The 20,422-nt window shown below is 44.5% G+C and overlaps 2 protein-coding genes and 1 long non-coding RNA gene across 15 annotated transcripts in view; 1 reads left to right on the top strand and 2 right to left on the bottom strand.

The window, feature by feature from the left end:
- Positions 1 to 4,490, bottom strand: part of HERC5 (HECT and RLD domain containing E3 ubiquitin protein ligase 5) — a 49,459-nt gene extending 44,969 nt beyond the window's left edge. For 2 of the 3 annotated variants that reach the window (XM_054683185.2, XM_024356173.3), the window contains exons 1-3: positions 3,779 to 4,242; positions 1,845 to 1,968; positions 1,144 to 1,220 (exon numbers count right to left, since the gene is read on the bottom strand). In XM_054683185.2, coding sequence (XP_054539160.1) covers positions 1,144 to 1,220; positions 1,845 to 1,968; positions 3,779 to 4,043 — 466 coding nt within the window. In that variant the 5' untranslated portion in view covers positions 4,044 to 4,242. Of the gene's footprint in view, positions 1 to 1,143; positions 1,221 to 1,844; positions 1,969 to 3,778 lie in introns of all 3 variants that reach the window. The other variant, XM_024356171.2, reaches the window with a different exon arrangement.
- Positions 4,309 to 20,422, top strand: part of LOC104006130 (uncharacterized) — a 45,580-nt gene continuing 29,466 nt past the window's right edge. For 2 of the 10 annotated variants that reach the window (XR_010156633.1, XR_010156629.1), the window contains exons 1-2: positions 5,042 to 6,119; positions 18,803 to 18,874. This is a non-coding gene — a long non-coding RNA (uncharacterized LOC104006130). Of the gene's footprint in view, positions 4,646 to 5,023; positions 6,120 to 7,532; positions 7,703 to 18,802; positions 18,875 to 20,422 lie in introns of those variants that run through there. The other 8 variants (XR_010156634.1, XR_010156632.1, XR_010156631.1 and 5 more) reach the window with 8 other exon arrangements.
- The window catches only part of HERC6 (HECT and RLD domain containing E3 ubiquitin protein ligase family member 6), a 66,472-nt gene continuing 64,277 nt past the window's right edge, over positions 18,228 to 20,422 (bottom strand). For both annotated transcript variants that reach the window (XM_001160851.6, XM_016951853.3), the window contains one exon: positions 18,228 to 19,091. In XM_001160851.6, the coding sequence (XP_001160851.3) occupies positions 18,871 to 19,091 (221 nt within the window). In that variant the 3' untranslated portion in view covers positions 18,228 to 18,870. The remainder of the gene's footprint in view (positions 19,092 to 20,422) is intronic.

Genomic DNA, 20,422 nt, shown 5'->3' with positions numbered 1-20,422 from the left:
TTCTTAAAGGCAGCGCTTGTGTGTTTCATCTTCATAATCCGAACACAGTAGATAATATGAAATATTTGTTCATGAATGAATGAAGTCAAATGATCAATTTCTTCCAATACAAGTTCATACTATCAAATCTCAACAGGCCTTGCAATGAAGGTCAAATACTCACTAATTATTAACTTCCCTTGAATCCCAGATTCTATTCAGTTTATGAACATGTTTACATCTGTCCTATATATTAACAAAAATTCCCTTGACTTCGAATTCCCCTCTATTACCCTGCTTCTATCTTAATTATTCCATTCACAGTAAGTTTCTTTTTTTTTTTTTGAGACAGGGTCTCGCTCAGTTACCCAGGCTGTAGTGTAGTGGCACGATCATGGCTCACTGCAGCCTCAAACTCCTGGGCTCAAGGGATCCTCCTGCCTCACCCTCCCAAGTAGCTGGGACTACAGGTGGAAGCCACCATGCCCAGCTAATTTTTAAGTTTTTTTGTAAAGATGAAGTCTCCCCATGTTGTCCAGGCTGGTCTCAAACTCCTGGCTACAAGTGATCCTCCCACCTCAGCCTCCCAAAGTGCTGGGATTATAGGCATTAGCCACCAAGCCTGGCCTCATAGTCAAGTTTCTTTAGGAAATAATTCATATTCACTGCTTCCATTTCCCACCATGACAGTGTCTGATAGAAAATGGGAAATACTACAGGGCTAGGGAGATCCTTGAATTCAAAAAGCAATGTTAAAACGTATCAGAGGTCTGCAGCCTGGCCACAAAAGGGGATTCTGAGCCGGAAGAGTGGAAGTTGGAAAGGTGTTAGGAAAAGGGAAGCAGTTTCTGGAAAAGGGTGGCCCCAGGCCTGGATCAGATGTAGAGAAAACAGTTTTGATTATTCAGAAAATTTTCACTGTTTCGTACTTGAAAAATAAAAACATGAAACCAAATTTAGGAATAGTAATTTTGGAAACCTGAACATTTTACAGACCCAAGAATTCTCTCATTATGTATTTACTTTAAGAATCATACTCGGAACCATATCAAATTCAAAACTGTATTTCTGTCCTGTTACAAGTGAAATATAGACATTCTACTGGCTCCACATATACACACAGGTATTACTTCTACAAAACTATTAATATCACAGAAAAATTACCTTTTGAGAGTGCAAGAGAATGGTAATCTCCACATGTGATCTGAATTATTTTTTTTTCTTGTAAAATGCTTTCAAACCTGATGAAGGAAAATACACTTTGTGTTAATCACCATAATGAAAGTTACAACATGGATTTTAGAACTATTAATAGTATTTAATTAGAAATGAAGCTCAAGAAAAAACTTTCAATTTACTGCATCACATTCAGTACATCTAAAATTATTTTTTAAATACTATGTTTTAATTAAGAAAAAATATGCATTACATAATTATAATAAAATATTATGCAAACAATTTTATGATGCAGGAATAAATGCAAGATGAAAATGAGTTCTAATTCATATAATCTACTAGGGAAAAGTCTCACAAATTATTTCATGATAATGTGTATTTTTTCTAGGTTAAAAACTTTTATTTCCAGAAATTTAACTTATAGGATTATTGCGAGGATCAAATGAGTTAATGAATAGGAAAGTCCAATTTAGGGCTAGGCAGACTATTTAATCATTTCCTTTAAATGCCAAAACAACACATGATACCTGCCCTGGGGGACATAAGGACTTTACTGGTCAGTTCAGAATTTATTATTTACTTAAGATGCTACTATATAAAGCAGGGGACAAGAATCAGATATTTCCTACAGAAATTATTATTGTCTTTTGATTAAAATTAATTTTTAATAAAAGAAAAAAGTTCCCTACCTTAGATGTTTCATACTATAGTTGTCATACTCAAATGGTTTTCCATCTGATGAGAGAATCAGCATGTGCTCTGCTCCTTGGTCCACGGAATGTATCTTCATGTTTTTTCCTAATTTAATGCATTCTACAGAGCAAATCCAACCAGGAACTATTGTCACTTTGATTATTACCCACTGTATTACTAACTTCATTATAATACACTTAAAACATCTGGGAAAAATTTCAACTAGACAAGCTTTGACTTACCATGAACTTCTCTTAAGAAAATTCAGGTAGGCAAAGCAAATCAGGAAAGACAACCGTCTTGACATAGATTTTTTTTAATTAGAAAAAATATTGATGTATACTTTGTTGTAAATGGAACATACCCTTAAAATATCCAATTAAATATCTGCTTTTAGGTTCTTGTTTATTAAGACGAACGAAATTTGAAATGACAAAGAGGAAAAGGTCTATAAGAAAATATAACTTTAAGACAACACAAACTCATTTCAAGAACAAATAGTGTATTCTGAAACACATTCCTTTCTCCCAAAAAGCAAATAACAGTAATAAACACTTCCCGACAGTTACCAATAGAAACCAATGCCTATATTCTTAAAAGGAAGGATTATGTTTGGGGGACTATCTTTAAAGAGGATGCTGTTGAAAACATTTTTCATTGGCATTAGTGCACATTTGGCCCTTTCTGAAGTTAAGAGATTAAACTGTCCACTAGTAAAAATGTACTCTTATTTAATTTGTTCACAAAAATTAAACTAGGATAGTTTTGGGACCTTGTTTCATCTTCAGTGCTAATGAAACAGAATCTATTCGTGTAAAAATCTCAAAGCACAAACCATATTACAAATGCTAGGGGAACCAAAACAGTTTGGTAAGAAGAAATGGTCCAGCAGACTAACGGTTTCTTTTAAAGAGTCTCAGCATTTCAAATCAGTTGAAAAAAAGGAAGTATTAAGAAATGGTATTGGGACATAGGCTAAGCCTTTGGAAAAGCAAATAAATCTAGCTCCCCTCCTACCTCGGTACTTAAAATTCCAAGCGTACGAAAAATTTTAACTTAAAAAAAAAATTTTAACTTAAAATTACTACAAAAATGAGTACATTTTTTAAAACACTGGGAGTGTGGATAGCTTTCCAGCCTAACATAAAACCCATAAGCCTTAACAGACAAAAAAATTGACAGACTACCCCCCCAAAAAAGCACAAAAAACAACATGCACAAAAGGCAAAGTGAGAAAAATATTACAACATGTACGACGTGCAAAAGGCTATTCTTGTTCAATATTCAAATACCTCTTCTACACAAATAAGAAAAAGATTTAACAACTCAAATTTCTAAAAGCCAGGCAAAGATAAACAGGCAATTTACCGAAAAAGGAACGCAAACGTCCAGTAGTTAAACGCAAAATAAACTCGCAGCAAGATACCAATTTCTTCACTCCACAGATGGGCAAAATTTTAAAGAACGCGGGCAACTATTTCTCCCACTTCGATGAGAATGTGGGAGAAGTGCAACTGAAGGCCAAGGTAAAATCCCATCACTGAGAATGACTCCCAAAGTTGGAGCAGTGACTACTTTCTCAAAACGAGACAGTGGGAGATGCGGCGGGCGGGGGACGGGGGTACAAACTTGAACAGAAACCTATGAGAAAGCCAGACTGGCTAAAAGGATGAAGACGGTGCCCGCATGCCCCGCACCGGCCACTTTGCTGAGAGGAGGATCCGCTGGTCGCCAGTATCCCGCTCACCCCGCGCCTGACACTGACCGGGATAAAAGAAAGCTCAGGTGCGCCGTCGGCGGAACTATCCGAGCCAGGCGCGCGTCTGCGGCCTTCTGGGCTCTCCTCCCTCAGGCGCGGACCCCCGGCTGCCCGCCCCTCACAGCCCTCAGCCCTCACCCCTCACAGCCCTCACACACCAGCCCCACTCACTCGGCGTCCGGGCGCCGCCGCTCCCGGCGAGCAGCTGGTGAACCTGGACGCCCGCCCCGCCGCGTTCCAAGACCGCGAGGCGCCCCGGCGAGCAGCAGAGTTGGCGCGTCACCTCCACCCTCCGGAGCAGCGCGCGTTGGAGGCCCGCGGCGCTGGGAAAGAGCCAGAGCTGTGTGCCCGGAGACTTCGCGGGCTGGGACGCGGCGGCCTTGCCCGCGGTCGAGCGCCCGTTGCGCCGCGACTTCCTCCGCGACCTCCGCTCCATCGCCGCTTTGCGGGGTCCCAGGCCCAGAGGCGAGAGGAGAGAACGCGTTGTCCCGGGACTGAGCGCGCCCACTGCCTCAGGCGTTGCGCTGCAGAGCGGGAACCAGCTGCGCGCAGCTGCGTGGCGTCGGGGAACCGCAGCCTCAGCTACTGAGCCCCTGCCGGGACGCCACGCCCCCCACGTGCTGTTTGGGGGCGGGGCCTGCAGCTCCAGTGGGAAACGAAACAATGTTTGTTGTTGTTTTTAGGGGGCGGAATCGAAAAGGAAAAGGAAACTGTAATGAGAGTGACTTGGCAGGCGGCCAAAGGCAACAGGTCGTTGGCTGGGGTAAAGGCCGATGGGCTGAACTGAGAAAGTGTCCCCGGGCGGGCAGCGGCCACCTTAACTCCTGGACGGAATGGCTTTCGAGGAAACGCTGCAGTTCCACTAGGAGGCACCCTGACACACGCATTTCCAGAGGGAGGGATAACGGAAGCCAAAGTTTGTTAAGCGTTGTGCGCCGCGGCCGGGCGCGGTGATTCACGCCTGTAATCCCAGCACTTTGGGGGGCCGAGGCGGGCGGATCACGACGTCAGGAGATCGAGACCATTCTGGCTAACACGGTGAAACCCCGTCTCTACTAAAAATACAAAAACAAAATTAGCTGGGCGTGGTGGCGGGCGCCTGTAGTCCCAGCTACTCGGGAGGCTGAGGTGGGAGAATGGCGGGAACCCGGGAGGCGGAGTTTGCAGTGAGCCGAGATTGCGCCACTGCACTCCAGCCTGGGCGACAGAGCGAGACTATGTATCAAAAAAAAAAAAAAAAATGCGTTGTGCGCCGGGCTGAAACCGGCATAAAACTGGGCAGAGCTATGCAGCCAGCTACCCCTCCCCCCCAACCCCTACCCCCACCCCCACCCCCACCCCTACCCCCACCCCCCTCGTGCCCGCTCCGCTACGTATTCCCGTATTCCCGGGTGCCTGGCAACAGTGATGTGCTTTAGGCCTTTTTTAGAATGCATACAAACGGAACCATATCTAAGTGATGTCTGGCTTTTTTAACTTAGCACAATGCTTTGAGATTCATACTATTGTGTTTAATTAGTAATTCATTTGTGTTATTGCTGAATGGTAGTCTATCATACGGGTAAGCCACAGTTTATTTATCCATTCACCAATTGATGGGCCTGTCGGTTGTAGGGAACAGGAGAAAACTTCCCCTTTGCCCTCTGAAGGGTCACCGAAAATCAACTGACAAGGCTGGGCCTGGCATCCTGCCTGTAACCCCAGCCCTTTTTTAGCCCAAGGCAGGAGGATCTCTTCTTTGTGAAGTGTGTATTCAAATCTTTTGACCATTTATTTATTAGCTAGCTTGACTTTTTATCTAAGAGTTCTTTATATATTATTGAGTTCTTTATATGTTTCATACCATGTTCTTTATTAGCTATACGTTTTGAAATGTTTTCTACCTGTCTGTGGCTTGCCTCTTCATTTTAAGTGTCTTTTGAAGCACTGAAGTTTTAAATTTTGATATAATTTATCCATTTTGTTCTTTTACATAGTTCATACCTTTTTTGTCCTACTTAAGACATTTTTGCTAAATTCAAGATTATAAGATTTCCTCATTTGTTACCTTCTGGAAGTTTTATAATTGTTGGTCTTCATTATATTTAAAATGAATTATTCTTTATAGTATCGATAGATGCTGGAGGCAGATAAGGGAGGGTCCCTGGAGAATCTCTGACCTGCCCCACAAGCTTTTGTGCAGCTGAGGAAGCCTGCCCAGGGTCTTGTCTGGGCATGCCCACAAGGGACTTGGGGGCCCACTGCACCGGGAGAGTGGGGTGCAGCCAGAGGGAATTCAGCCTTATGCAGCAGGGAGGAGCAAGAAGTCTTCAGCTTGTGTGTGTTGGCCTGTTATTCAGTCTGTGAGCTGGGAGCCTGTTGGCAGGACCCTCCTTGTTTTTTTGCTGAGAGCTTTTAATAAATGCCACTCTTCACCTTGCAATGTATTCACATGCCTAATTGTTCCTGGTCATGAGACAAGAACCTGGATTTTAGCTGAGCTAAGGAGCAAAAATTCCTGCATCAGTATGAGGTAAGAATAAAGGTTCATTTTTTTCCTTATGGATTTCCAGTCGTTCCAGCTTGCCTATCCCCATGGAATTGCCTTGGCATCCCTGTCAAAACTCAGTTGGCCGTATATTATAACCTCAGAGCCAGCCCAAACTGGCCCTACTCTGTTGATAACAAAATGGCCAGTTACCTTGTAGGTATAACAGAGCCAAAACTGCAAGTTATGCAGACTGGGCATGTGCCATGGAAAAAGCTTTGACCTCTAACAATGAAATGGGAAAGGTTCCCTTGTCCCCTTCGTAGGGCATGCGGCAGTGGGAGTGGGTCGCTTCTTCAGTGCCCCACTGCTCACACCTCTAGGGGAGCATACAGACAGGCAGGTTTTGGGGCTCCAACCCCACGCCAGTGTCTAGGGGTGGATGTTTACTGCTCCTGAAGCACCAGTGGGCTGTGCTACTGTGTGCTTTTTTAGTTTTGCTGTCTATAGGCACTTCTGTTAACCAGCTCAATTAGACCCTCTACCTTGTCACAAGGACAGAAGACTTTCTGTATCCCAGTTTCCTGCCTTGGTGTACCAGAAGAATTGCATCACATGTGGGCTTAGAGAATGAGTGCACGGTTTTATTGAGTGGAAGTAGCTCTCAGCAGATGGGGGAGCCAGAAGGGAGTTGGTTTTCCCCTGGAGTTGAGCCGCTCAGCGGCCCAGGCTGTCCTCCGACTGCCCTGGCCAAACTCCGCATTGTTCTGCTGGTCGATGGCCTGCCAGTGCTAGTGCCTTTAGAATGGTACTTGCCACACAGTACCTACTATAAGTAATTATTCAATGAATTAATGAATCCCTTAACATTCAGATTTTTCAAAGCACTTTGCTAAAATAAAAACTCTAGAGATATTCCTGAATATAAAATATATATATAGCAAGGTTAGGGATATAGGAAATGTTGCTTTACATAACATTGTTTTATTAAAAATATTATTCTTGGCTCACACCTGTAATCCCAGCACTTGGGAGGCAAGGCAGGAGAATTTCTTGAGCCCAGGATTTCAAGACCAGCCTGGGCAACATAGTGAGACCTCGTCTCTTAAAAAAAAATTATTCTTGATTCATCACTTTATTATTTATCCAAACATTTTTCAACTAATTCTCTTTTTTTAAATTGTAAATTGGCAATTTATAATTGTATACATTTATGGGGAACAAAGTGATCTTATAATTTATGAATAACAATGTGGAATAATTAAATCAAGCTAGTTCCCACATCCATCACCTCACCTCAAATACTTAACAATTTTTGTGGTGAAAACATTTGAAATTTTATCTCTTCGGTATTTTGAAAAGTGCAATACTGTATTGTTAATTATATTTACCACACTGTGCAATCGAACTCAAAAAAAAAAAAAAGAATGAACACATTCATCTCGTTTCTGGGTTTAGTGTTCTGATGGTGAGGTGTCCAGGTCTTGGCACATTGAACAAAGAATTGAACAACACACATGAACAAGCGGTGAAGGAGTGAATTTATGAAAGTGGAAGACAGTGGGCCGGGCGCAGTGTCACACCTGTAATCCCAGCACTTTGGGAGGCCGAGACAGGCGGATCACGAGGTCAGGACATCGAGACCATCCTGGCTAACACGGTGAAACCCCGTCTCTACTAAAAATACAAAAAAATTAGCTAGGTGTGGTGGCGGGCGCCTGTAGTCCCAGCTACTTGGGAGGCTGAGGCAGGAGAATGGCGTGAACCCGGGAGGCGGAGCTTGCAGTGAGCCGAGATCGCGCCACGGCACTCCAACCTGGGCGACAGAGCCAGACTCCCTCTCAAAAAAAAAGAAAGTGGAAGACAGTGAAGGATCAAAGGCAAAAGTACATTCCACAGGGTGGGAGCGGGCTCAAGCAAGTGATTCAAGAGCCCTGGTAGCAAAGTCTTCTGGGGCTTCAGTACCCTTTAGAGGTTTCTTGTGGGTTACATCCTATGTAAATGAAGGACTGGCTTGTGACCAATTCCATGCCAAGGTGAATTGGCCCATGGCCAATCAAAGACTGGTGTGTTTTGGTGCCTTATGCAAATGAAGGGCCTGGAATAGACCAATCACTGGCCAGAGTGCAGGTACCGGCCTGTGGCCAATCAGAGCCTGATGTGGTTTGGCACCTTATGCAAATGAAGGTCCTGGAATGGACCAATCATAGGTCAGTGTGCAGACTCTTCAGCTCCAGGGAGTCTGTCCAAGTTATCCTTAGATTCCCTATCTCTGGATCCTATTCTCCTGCCTCATTTTCCCCCTGAGAGACATGATCCCTAGAAATCTTTATGGGAGGCAGAGGGACTGATGGTCTTTTCTTTTGTAACTGCTTCCTGCTGATTTAGCACGCTGGCCTTACCTGCTGGGGACCACAGAACTCTCGCCCTGCTTTGTCTTGTGGAGACAGAGTAACCTTTTGATGGCCAGAGGTGGTGCCTTTACCTGGCACTGGCTGGAAACCTTGTCGCACAATCATCTGAAGCTAAATGGTTTCTAGGCAAGAGAAAATGAACTTGGTTAAAAGGTTTAGCAAACATGGGCCAAAGACCAGGGCCAGTATAACCATTAGCAACGGTCTGGCTAGGGGATGGAGCCATGACACCCAGCCCAACACCTTGACCAGGAGCCCCATGATTCTGACAGCTGTTGTTGTATCTTAGCGGCCTGGTCAGCTAGTTTTCAGGTGGCATCCCTTACTATTCCTGATTGGTTGACATAGAAACAGCATTCTTCCTCTAGGAAAAGACATAAGCCTCCCTTCTCAGTGGTTATGAGGTCTAGTCCCCTTTTATTTTGCAAAGTGACCACTGCCAGGGAGCCTATTTGATTTTGTCTGATGACAATACTTTGAGCAACGTCATCCAAGATTTCCATGAAATCAATGGACAAGCCCTGGTAGTAGGATAGGGAGGTTGCCAGCCCGTTAACTCCTGTTCCTATTCTTGCTGCTACTCCCAGCTCTACTAAAAGGGGTATGAGTTGGATGGCTTGCTTGTGTCTGGTGGTTGCAGTCAAAGATACAGTGAGAGATTGGTTATTGGGAGCTATATTAATTTTAGGGGCTAAATAAACAAGTATACAAGTTCCAGTCCAATTGTCAGGTAAACGTAAGTAGGAGCTGGTCCTGCACAGGAAAAATGCTCCCCGTTTTTCAAGACAGAAATTGTTTTCTATGGTGAACATATGGGTTAGTTTGTTATTTTTGCTTTCCCAAGTAGTTAAGGTCCCTGCTAAGGTAGCCCCTGTTGACGACGGGAAGGGGCCTTGCAAAGTTGGGTTGCCCCAGTGGTTTTATTTTCCCAGTGGAGGTAGCTGCTCTTGGCGTCCACCAACAACCACCTGGGAGTATTTTCATAATGGGGACCCAAAAGACAGCTAGAGGTGAATTTCAGGGCTAATGCAGTCTTCCCAAGGAAAAGTGTGGACACAGCTAGTGGGCTTCCCTTTACAGAACTTAGACCGAATATGTTTTAAGGTGCCCTTAACTAGGAATGGTTTCCGTGAAAACCATACAGGTTTTCTAAATCATATAGTTTGGGTAGTTGTGTAATTTACATGATTGTGTGAGGGATTAATCTCCAGAGTGTAGTTGCACTGATTACTCTTCAAGGTCCCCAGGACCTGACTGGACTTTTGGCTCCTTTTGACACAGAGTGTACCTGGAATTCTAGCTCTGTGTGTGTTGATATTGGGCCCTAGATGGGCTTTTCTGAGGATGTAACCCTAGAGAGGTTGCTCTGATAGGACTGCAGGAGGTTTACTGCTCGTCCTGTCATTGTAACCTTTGTCATGTCTGTAATTTGGTTGTATAAGTCATCTAAGTTTATTAGTTTGAAGAGAGTTCCTCCTTTGTAGGCAGGGTGATAAGTCATTTTTTCAAGGGCCCAATATCGTGCTGGGACTGGGATAGCAGTGTACCTGGAGGAGTATGGGGATAAGCAAAGCCAACAATGTTTTTACTAAGGCTAGGCTGGCAGCCAGGCACAGTGGCTCATGCCTCTAATCCCAGCACTTTGGGAGGCCTAGGCGAGCAGATCACTTGAGATCAGGAGTTCAAGACCAGCCTGGCCAACATGGTGAAAGCCTGTCTGTACTAAAAAATACCCAAAAAACAAAAACAAAAAAAACAAGGCTTGGCTGGTGGTGTTTAACAGTCTGTGTTAGATTCAAGATTCTTAGTAAATACTGAGGGTCACCTAATGGTCAGAGGGTAAATCGAGGCCCTGCTGTAGAATTAAGCCAATTCCCAATATGCATGATCCCAGTGTGTGTGGCCTATAGCAAATCATTGTGGGTATGAATGTACCTTTTTGTTATTTTGCTTCCTTTAAGTCCTACAGGATAGGATTCTACTAGGGCAGAGGAAATGATCCTACCTGCTTGGGAAAAGGCAGTTTAATAATGTAAGAAAAACTAGTATTACCCCAACTACCACGACCACACAGAAAAGACACCAAGGAAAGTTAGTAGGCCTTTACTTATCTTTTAGCCATTCTTTTAAACAGGTATTTCAGGTCTTCCACAGGTTCACAGGTATAGTGGCTGGTGGGAGTTCCACGTTCGGGGTCCGGGAACTTCTGGTATGGCAGGCTTGATGCTGGAAAGATGTATCCAATTATCTAACCCTAGTACCTTGACCATGGAAGGTGTGGCCAGCACCACTGAAAATGGTTCCTTCCATTTGGGTTGTAGCTGTTGAGCAGATGATTCCTCTTTCCATGTTTTCACCGGTACCTTACCTCCTGGCCTAATTTTGGGTTGCTGGTTAGTTCCCAGTACAGGGAACCACTGGGTTCCAAACTTTTGTAAATCCTGCTGAAATTGTCCCAGGTTAATTAGGTATTTTACTAAACTGGTTGTTTCTGGATCAGTGATTAAATCATTAGTTAAAGATGGCCTTGCATATAATATTTCATATGGGCTTATATTAATTTTTGCTTGAGGGGAATTACGGATCCTTAAGAGGGATGTGGGGAGCAAGTCGACCCAAGTCTCTGACATCTCCTGGCACAGTTTAACTAATGCCCATTTTAGAGTTTGATTAGCCTTTTCTACTTTCCTGGAGGATGGAGGCCTCCATGCTGAATGTAAATTTGATCCTGAGGGCCTTAGCAACCCCTTGAGTTATTTGGGAGACAAAAGATAAGCTGTTATTTTGAAGGCTCTGGGGTAGCCCAAACCAAGGGATTATTTCTCTTTCTTTCTTTCTTTCTTTTTTTTTTTTTTGAGGCAGAGCCTCACTCTGTTGCCCAGGCTGGAGTGCAGTGTGCTTGGCTCACTGCAACCCCACCTCCTTGTTTCAAATGATTCCTGTGCCGCAGCCTCCTGAGTAGCTGGGATTACAGGCATGCACCATCGTGGCCAGATAATTTTTTTTTTTTTTCGTAGAGACAGGGTTTCGCCATGTTGCCCAGGCTGGGCTTGAACTTCTGTCTCAGTGATCTGCCTGCCTCAGCTTTCCAAGGTATTGGGATTACAGGTGTGAGACATCGTCCCTGGCCAGATTATTTCTTTTAAGAGAATTTTCACTACTTCATTGGCCTTTTCTGTTCTGGAAGGGTAAGCTTCAATCCAGCTAATAAAGGTTTCTATCAGTACTAGTAAAAACTTGAATCCTTCACAGGCTGGCATATGGGTAAAGTCCAATTGCCAGTCTTACCCTGGGTAAGTTCTCCCTCTTCGGATTGGCTCTATTAAAGGAGGCACTTTGTTTCCTGGGTTGTTTAATGCACACAGTGAGCAGGCTTGACAGACCTGTTTGGCCATGGAAGCTAGGTTGGATCCAGTGAAGAGCTTGTTTGCCATGGCCAAAGTTGTGTCTCTTCCCACATGGAAAGAGTTATGCAGGGCTTTTATGATTTTCCATTGGGCTGCTTGGGGAAGATTTATTTTTGATCCCTTATACCACCAAGATCCCTGTTTCATTCCTCCTTGTTGTCTTATTAGATGTTCTTCCTGTGAGGTGTACTCAGGTTCTATTGGGGGGTCATAAAAAAGGAGTAGTGCTAAAACTTGTTGAGACTGTACCTTGAGGGCTGCTGCCTTGGATTCCTTTTTGTTCCCTTGTGCTATAGGAGTTAGATTCTTTTGTTGCCCTTTGCAATGAATAATGGCTATGGCCTCTGGCAAATGTTGTCTGCAATAGCTGAAGAATCCCATGTTTTATGGGGGAGTGCTTGCTAGTAAGTAGTCTCCTTTCCAAATTGCAGCATTAGCATGAACCACAAGAAATGCATATTTAGAATCTGCATAGATGTTAGCTTTCTTTCCTTGTCCCAACCTTTATTTATTTATTTATTTATTTTGAGACAGAGTTTTGCTCTGTCGCCCAGGCTGGAGTGCAGTGGTGGTACGATCTCAGCTCACTGAAACCTCCACCTCCCAGGTTCAAGCAATTGTCCTGCCTCAGCCTCCCAAGTAGCTGGGACTACAGGCACACACCACCATGCCCGGCTAATTTTTGTACTTCTAGTAGAGACGGGGTTTCACCATATCGGTCAGGCTGGTCTTGAACTCCTGACCTCAGGTGATCCACTTGCCTCGGCCTCCCAAAGTGCTGGGATTACAGGCGTGAGCCACTGCGCCAGCCTCTTGTCCCAACCTTAATGCTTGAGTAAGAACAATGATCTCAGCCTTTGTGTCAATGTGCCTGGGGGCAGTAGCTGGACTTCAAAAATGGTGTAATTCACTATTGCATATCCAGCTTGGTGCTCCCTGTTTAGCACAAAGCTGCTGCCGTCTGTAAACCAGTTATCCACAGGGTCTGGAAGAGGCTGTTCTAAAAGATAAAAGAGGCTGGCTCCCATATCTGTGTACAATGATTTGCTCACAGGAATGATTGGTTATGGTGCCCATAGGTAGCAGTGCAGCTGGTGATATGGTTTGGCTGTGTCCCCACCCATATCTCATCTTGAACTGTAGCTCCCATAATTTCCATGTGTCATGGGAGGGACCCTGTTCCCAGAACCAAGCTGGGTCTGGCTGCGTTTTCTCAAGGCCCAATAAGGAGAAGCAGACAAACTAGGAAAGAATGGAATTTATTGATATAACTGGATACAGGGAGAAGGCCAGAGATAATTCCACCAGACCAACCCAAAGTGTTACAATTTTCTTAGTGCATGTATAGGTTGGGGTTATGTGCCTACGTGCAGTATAGCATTCACCTAAGTCTATTTGTAGCTAATTTTGTTTCAACTAGAAGGTCAGAAGCAAAAAATGCTTGCTAAGTTTGATTAAAAGGGCCCCAGAACCTTCAAGGCCTGTCTACTGTGGTACCAGAGTGATTATTTCTATCTTATCTCCTTTGCAGCTTGGTCCAGAGAGCTGCCTTAGACTCTCTAATGAATCTATTCACACAGCTGCCACCATTACCTTGAACTGTCTCAGATTCCGTCAACCCGAGATGGGTCCTAGCACTAGGAATGTAAGACTGTCTCTATTATTTTGACTTGCTCCGGGTTAGGGAGAAGCCTACTGACCATATGACATATGTTTCATTTCTAGCTTTGATGTCTGGGCACCAGTTTCCCTAGGCTTAACTATTTGCTAAATGTTAAGGCAGTGCTGTGGAAATCTGTCAGTGTAACTGGAGTGCTATACAGGCCTGTCTGTGTGATTGTCAGGGAGAATTGGCCTGCCACAACCCAGTGGGAGGTAATTGAATCATGGGGGTGGGTCTTTCCCGTGCTGTTCTCATGATAGTGAATCAGTCTCACTAGATCTGGTGGTTTTATAAAGGAGAGTTCCCCAGCACACGCTGTCTTGCCTGCTGCCATGTAAGACATTACTTTGCTTCTCCTTTGCCTTCCACTAGCCATGATTGTGAGGCCTCCCCAGTCATGTGGAACTGTGAGTCAGTTAAACCTCTTTCCTTTATAAATTACCCAGTCTCGGGTATGTCTTTACTAGCAGCATGAGAACAGACTAATAGAGCTGGGTTTAAGGTGTTACAGGTCTTAATTGTGATCTCTGGATTATCTAGGAGTGCCACCTCGTATTTAATCTTTCTCCTGTCATCCAGATATGTCCTTTTATTTCTAGGACTGGTGGGGAGTTGTGGCTGGTCTAGAGTAATTTTTGTTTATTTATTTATTTATTTTTGAGGCGGAGTTTTGCTCTTGTTGCCCAGGCTGGAGTGCAATGGTGCGATCTGGGCTCACCATAACCTCCGCCTCCCGGGTTCAAGCAATTCTCCTGCCTCATCCTCCCGAGTAGCTGGTATTACAGGCATGTGCCAGCACCCCCGGCTAATTTTGTATTTTTAGTAGAGACAGGGTTTCTCCATGTTGGTCAGGCTGGTCTCCAACTCCCGACCTCAGGTGATCCGCCCACCTTGGCCTCCCAAAGTGGTGGGATTACGGGCATGAGCCACCACACCTGGCCAGCCTATAGTAATTTTAATAGCTTCTTCAACCAAAATAGCAGTGGCTGCTATTGCCTGCAGGCAGCTGGGCCACCTGGTGGCTACTGTCTTATTTCTTTGAAAAGTATGCAACAACTGGGCACAGTAACGCACGCCTGTAATTCCAATATTTTGGGAGGCCAAAGTGGGTGGATTGCTTGAGATCAGGAATTCAAGACCACCCTGGCCAACATGGTGAAACCCGGTCTCTATTAAAATACAAAAATCTGCTGGGGCATGGTGGTGACAGGCACCTGTAATCCCAGCTACTTGGGAGGCTGAGGCAGGAGAATGACTTGAATCCAGGAACTGGAGGTTGCAGTGAACCAAGATTGTGCCAGTGTACTCCAGCCTGGGAGACAGAACAAGACTCCATCTCAAAAAAAAGAAAAGTATGCAATGGGCCTAGGCTCTGTTCTCAACTTCTGAGTAAGCACTCCCACTGCTATGCCTTTCTTTTCTGCTACATACAGGAAGGGCTTGGTGAGGTTTGGCATGCTGAGTGCAGGAGCCTGGCTGAGAGCCCGTTTTAACTTGGTGAAAGTCTCCCTCATTTCTAGGGTTCATTCCATTGGCTCATCTTAAGGTCCCCTTGTTGCCTTGTAAAGGGGCTTTGCTATGTGCCCGAAATTTGGGATTTATATCCTATAGAATTCAGCCATTCCAAGTGAAGCTGCTGCTTGGCCTGTGAATTAATTTTGGTGCCCATGACGTCCAGAGTTACCCAGGGATCCTAAGTGGTAGTGATGATGTCCCTGGGTCCCATGAGTCTTCATCTGATCCCTCCTTATGTGCTGCTAGAGTTTTGACTGATGGAGCCCCTTGGTGGGAGCAGGGGCAGTCAATTATCCAGTGCCAGAGGTCACGACTGGTGCCCTCACATTGGCAGCACAGGCCCTGCGTGGGCTTAGTGCAGTCCTTTGCCTAGTGCCCACTTTTCTTGCACTTGTAACCAGAGCTTTTGCCGGCATTGTCCTTGTGACCCTTTGGGTTTTCCTTGGATGACTTTTGGGCATTTAGGGCATCACCAGTGACAGTTGCCATAATTTTGGCTGTTTTTCTTTAGTGTATTCCCTTTCCACTTCCTCCAGATCACGATTGTTATATACCATGCAGGTGGTATCAATAAGCTGATTTTGATTAGTTTGTGGTCCCATGTGTAGCTTCTGGATTTTATGCCTAATGTCCAGGGCAGCTTGGCTAATGAAATCCTGTGCCATTAGTACTTTGCCTTCAGGAGGGGGAGGGTCCAGGTTGGTGTATTTTTTAAAAGCCTTTTCCAATCTACTATAAAATATAGCTTTCCTCCTTAACCTGTGTAATTTCCCTTAATTTACTGCCTTAGTCATTTCCTTTCTCATTCCTCCCAGGTGAGCTTCAAGGAATTTGGCTGGGTTGTTCATTCCCATAGGGGTGTTATAGTTCCAGTTATAGTCAGTGATGGGGACTGTATCTGGGCCCAGGCAATTGCCCTCGGAGTTTCCGGCAAACAGCTTGTTTGCTTCACGTTGGGCAGCCTCAGAAATACATTCTTTCTCCAGAGGAGTGCAACAAGTTGCCAGGATACATTGAACATCTTTCTGTGAGAGATCGAAGGCTAAGGTTAAAGTTTGGAAGCCATCTGCAAATCTCCTGGGGTTCTCAGAATAAATTCCTAACTTATCCTTTCATTGCTGTATATCAGTTATGGAGAAGGGGGCCTCCACTTAGATTAGCCCCTCAACTCCTGCTACTTCCCTTGGGGGAAATAGAGCTGGACAGGGAATTGAATAAGGTGTTCCCCTGGAAGTGTGTGGGGGAACTTAGTGGAGTTTCCGGCTCCTGTTCCTGGGTTTGATCCTCAGGAGCACTTGGCAAGGGGTTGTATGGAGGTGGTTGCAGTTCCCCCTAAGAAACGGTGGCCCTTGCAGAAAGGGGTCATCTATAACATCTGGTTCTACTTTAGGAATTTTTTCTCTTTGAGGGCAAAATTTGGAAGCCTTACAAATTGAAGGGTTTTGGTGCAGGGCAATGAAGGCTTAAACATGGTATTTCTGACCATTTACCCTGCCTTTTACAAAATAAGTCTAATTGCAGGATAGTGTCATGACTGAGACTCCTATTGACTAGCCATTGCTCCTGGCTATCTAGAGGATACTGGGGCCAAACAGTATTACAGTAAAAAAAACAAATGTTTCCCTACTATATTGTCAGGGTTAAATTGGTTCCAATTATTGAGGATGCAGCTGAGTGGGGAGTCAGGTGGTATGGATGGAGTATTTCCTATTGTTGTTTGTAAGAGAGAAAAAGTTCTGAGGAGGGTTTAATACTAGACCTCAGAACCTCCATCTAGGGTCTTCCCCTTCAGAGAGGTTGTGGCCTAGGATTGGATCTCCCAAGGAGTCCCCCTTTGGGGTCCAATCTTAGAGTGTCAGACATCTCTGATCTTAGGTGGGCACCAGTGCTGCTTTGAATGCTTTCCCTTCATAGACAATGGCCTAGTATGATTCCCTTCATTCTTGGATATGGTTCTTGGCTTTTGGCATCCTTGTAGCTGGCCACAATAGTTTCTTCCCAAATGGTTTCCTTAACCATTGTTGTAACTACAGTTTGAAGGGCAAGGGATGGCAGACTGCCTAATTTAAACTTGTTGGAGACTGGCCTCTCAATAAGGGAGCATAGTGCTCTCTGACTGTACCAGATAAACCAGGAGCAGAGATTACCCCATGGATCCACTGTGCAATTTATACAGTGATCCAAGAGTCTCCACCAGGATTCTTCTCTTAGTACCAGATCTACTAAACTCAAATGATCTAGAAGTGGTCCCTTACAAAAGAAGCATGGCACTTTCCCTATCCAAGTGGTTGGTCCCTAACCTTTAGGCTAATGTTTGCTGTTGGAGCCTCCATAGTCAGTTACCTATTGCCCTGGCCCTTTGGGTTTGGGGTACATCTCTAATTGGTCTAAACATGTTATCCCAACATAAGCAGCAAATAAATATAATATTATAGTCACAAAAACATGCACCTCATGGCGGTAGGGATTTATCTTGTGCCCCTATTTGTTGCATTCCCTGACAGGCTGACTCTACGAGGGAATTTTAGCATAAGAAAAGGAGGGTTAAAGGCACCTGAAATGTGTATGTATTCACCCTGGACAAGCCGCCACTGCCAATTGCATCACATGTAGGGCTCAGGAACTATAACCAGGAAAGATAAAAAAGAATCCCACTTCCAGGCCGGGCAGCTAACCCCACTCACTCTTTGGCTTTCAGGCAACACTGGAGAGTGGCCTGGGCCAGTTGCCCTCAATTACCAACGAGCTACTGGGAAATGGCTGCTGAAGGACTAAAAAGAAAAGGACTCAGGACCCCACCCGAAGCAGGCAATGATGGTTAGGTGCTTACACACGGAAACCTTTCAGTCTCACCAGACAGTGGCCCTAGCAAGAGACCTGCAGTTGTCTCTGTGCTTAGAGTGCTGTCTGCCAAGGGTCCCAAGTTGGAAAAGGGAAAGAAAGAGAAGGGGAGAGACAGAGAGAGTCCCACGTGGAGTTTAGTTCCAGCCCATGGCCACAAATGGAATCTCAATAGAATAAAAGAAAATAAATCCCCAAATTTAGGCTTACCTCCTGACTGGCTCGCCAAAATATGTTACTAGGTTAAGGGTTCTGATAATGAGGTGTGCAGGTTCTTGGTGTGTTGAATAAAGAATTGAGCGACATGCATGAATGGATGGTGAAGGAGTGGATTTATTGGAGCACAAGGCAGTGAAGCAGCAAAAGTGAAAGTACATTCCACAGGGTGGGAGTGGGCTAGAGCAAGTGGCTCAAGAGCCCTGGTAGCAAAATCTTCTGGGGCTTAAGTACCCTGTAGAGGTTTCTTGATGGTTACACCCTATGTAAATGAAAGACTGACTCACAGCCAATTAGAGACTGAGGTGAATTGGCTCACGGCCAATCCAAGACTGGTGTGGTTTGACTCCTTATGCAAATGAATGTCCTGGAATGAACCAATCATTGGCCAGAGTGCAGGTCTGGCCCATGGCCAATCAGAGGCTGATGTGGTTTGATACCTTATGCAAATGAAGGTCCTGGAATGGACCAATCACAGGCCAGTGTTCAGACTCTTCAGTGCCAGGGAGTGTGTCCAAGTCATCCTTAGATCCCTGTCTCTGTACCCTATTCTCCTGCCTCAGTCTTGTGTGAGATTTTGCACCCTTTGACCATCATCATCATCTCCCCATTCCCCCAATCTCTCCCTCAACTACTTCTAACCACTATTCATTAATCTCTTGTATTATTTAGGTGTAAGGAAGAACAGAAGGATCCAAGTGTGAGAAAGCCCACCCTGAGTCTCTCAGAGGTGATTATGACTATGTGAGCATGGGTGAGACAAATCCTCTGTTGTTGTTGATGGCTACTTGAAGTGCTTCCTCCATTCTTTCCATTGTAGAATACTTAGGGAGGTAGAGAATATTATGACAAGTTAGTGATGTTGGGTGATCTCTTTCACTGAAAGTTTCAGGACAGCAAAATACTATTTCCATTTTCTGTATGCCTCTTGCATGCAGCCTATCACGTCCTGTAAGGAAAACTAGAAAGGAATAAAATTTGGTTAAGATATTTCATAGAAAGAGTAAAACATAATGAAAAGGAAGAAATTAATCACTTCATTCAGTAAGTATTTATTGAATGTCCTTAGGCAGAGAGAACTGTCCTAGACCATGTTGAATGTAGAAAAATCATGACATTTGGTCTTTGTCCTCAATGAGTTCATGGTGTAGTTGGGGGAAAATTATATGCATGAAAAGATAGTAGCAAGAAGGAAGTTTATTTAGCTCATCTAGGAAGAATGAGGTTAGGAGCTTAAAGGATTCAGCAGGGAGAGAAACACCAGGCTGAGTGGTCAGAGAGACTTCACAGAGGTCACACCAGGCTATTTCTCAAGACAGGATTTGGCTGAGCTTTCAAGGCAGGGGACAAAGCTCAGGAAAAAGCCACAGGTGGGAAGAAGTGAACTCATGGGGTGTACAGACAGCTGAACCACTGGGCTGAATCAAAAGTTTCCCATTAAGAGAGAAGATTAGAAAGGCAGCTTGGGCTTATAGAGAAATAGGTTGGATCTGTGGACAAGTTGGAATTGTCCTCCAGCATCCTTAGTAGCAACAAAAATATCAAGAAGAAAGATGTGTAACTCAGGAAGAGCTGACGAATGGGATGAGATGGTGAGAGAAGTCATTAAGTCTGCCTTAGAGAAACCTTAGGGTTCCCACCAAGAGAAGTTCTTATACCATGAGGCTACAGAGCTTAGTGCTCAAGAGCCTGGGCTTTGGAGTCAGCCTGATGGATTCTATTCTGGTTCCCATACTTACCAGCTGTCTGAACATGGGCAAGCTACTAAATGTTCCAAGCCTCTTTTTCCTCATGTCTGAAACGGGGAAAAAAGAATAGTACCTACCTCGTAGGGTTGCTGTTAGGAAAAAGGTAGGTAATAGATACAAAGCAGTCAGCATAGTGCATGGCACAGAATAAGCACACAGTAAATGCTGCTGCTGCTATTATTATCATCAGTTGTTGTTGCCATTATTATTTCTAAATGATATATTACTATAAAACAGATAGTTGGCATCATTCGAACATCATAGGACTTAGATAATTAGATGAAGATAGGAACATGAGATAAAAGGCTTAGGAGCCAGCTGAAGTGAGGAAAGAGGGTGCAGAAAAAGTCAGTGTAGAAAAAGTAGTAAATTAGCAAATCTCTACTTAAAAAAAAAAAGAAACAGGCTTGAGTAAGAGAAAGAATGCTGGTCTAGAAGGTAGGGAGCCTGGGTTCTCATCCTTGCTCTGCCACTAACACATGTGACCCACCTGCAAGAATGGTGATACAGAGATAGAAAATTATTTTAGGCAGATAGTGAGGGC

The sequence above is a fragment of the Pan troglodytes genome, chromosome 3, assembly GCF_028858775.2.
Source record: "Pan troglodytes isolate AG18354 chromosome 3, NHGRI_mPanTro3-v2.0_pri, whole genome shotgun sequence".
NCBI classification, from domain to species: Eukaryota; Metazoa; Chordata; class Mammalia; order Primates; family Hominidae; genus Pan; species Pan troglodytes.
The sequence above is the reverse complement of the archived record's forward strand: the minus strand, read 5'-3'. Positions and strand labels throughout refer to the sequence as shown.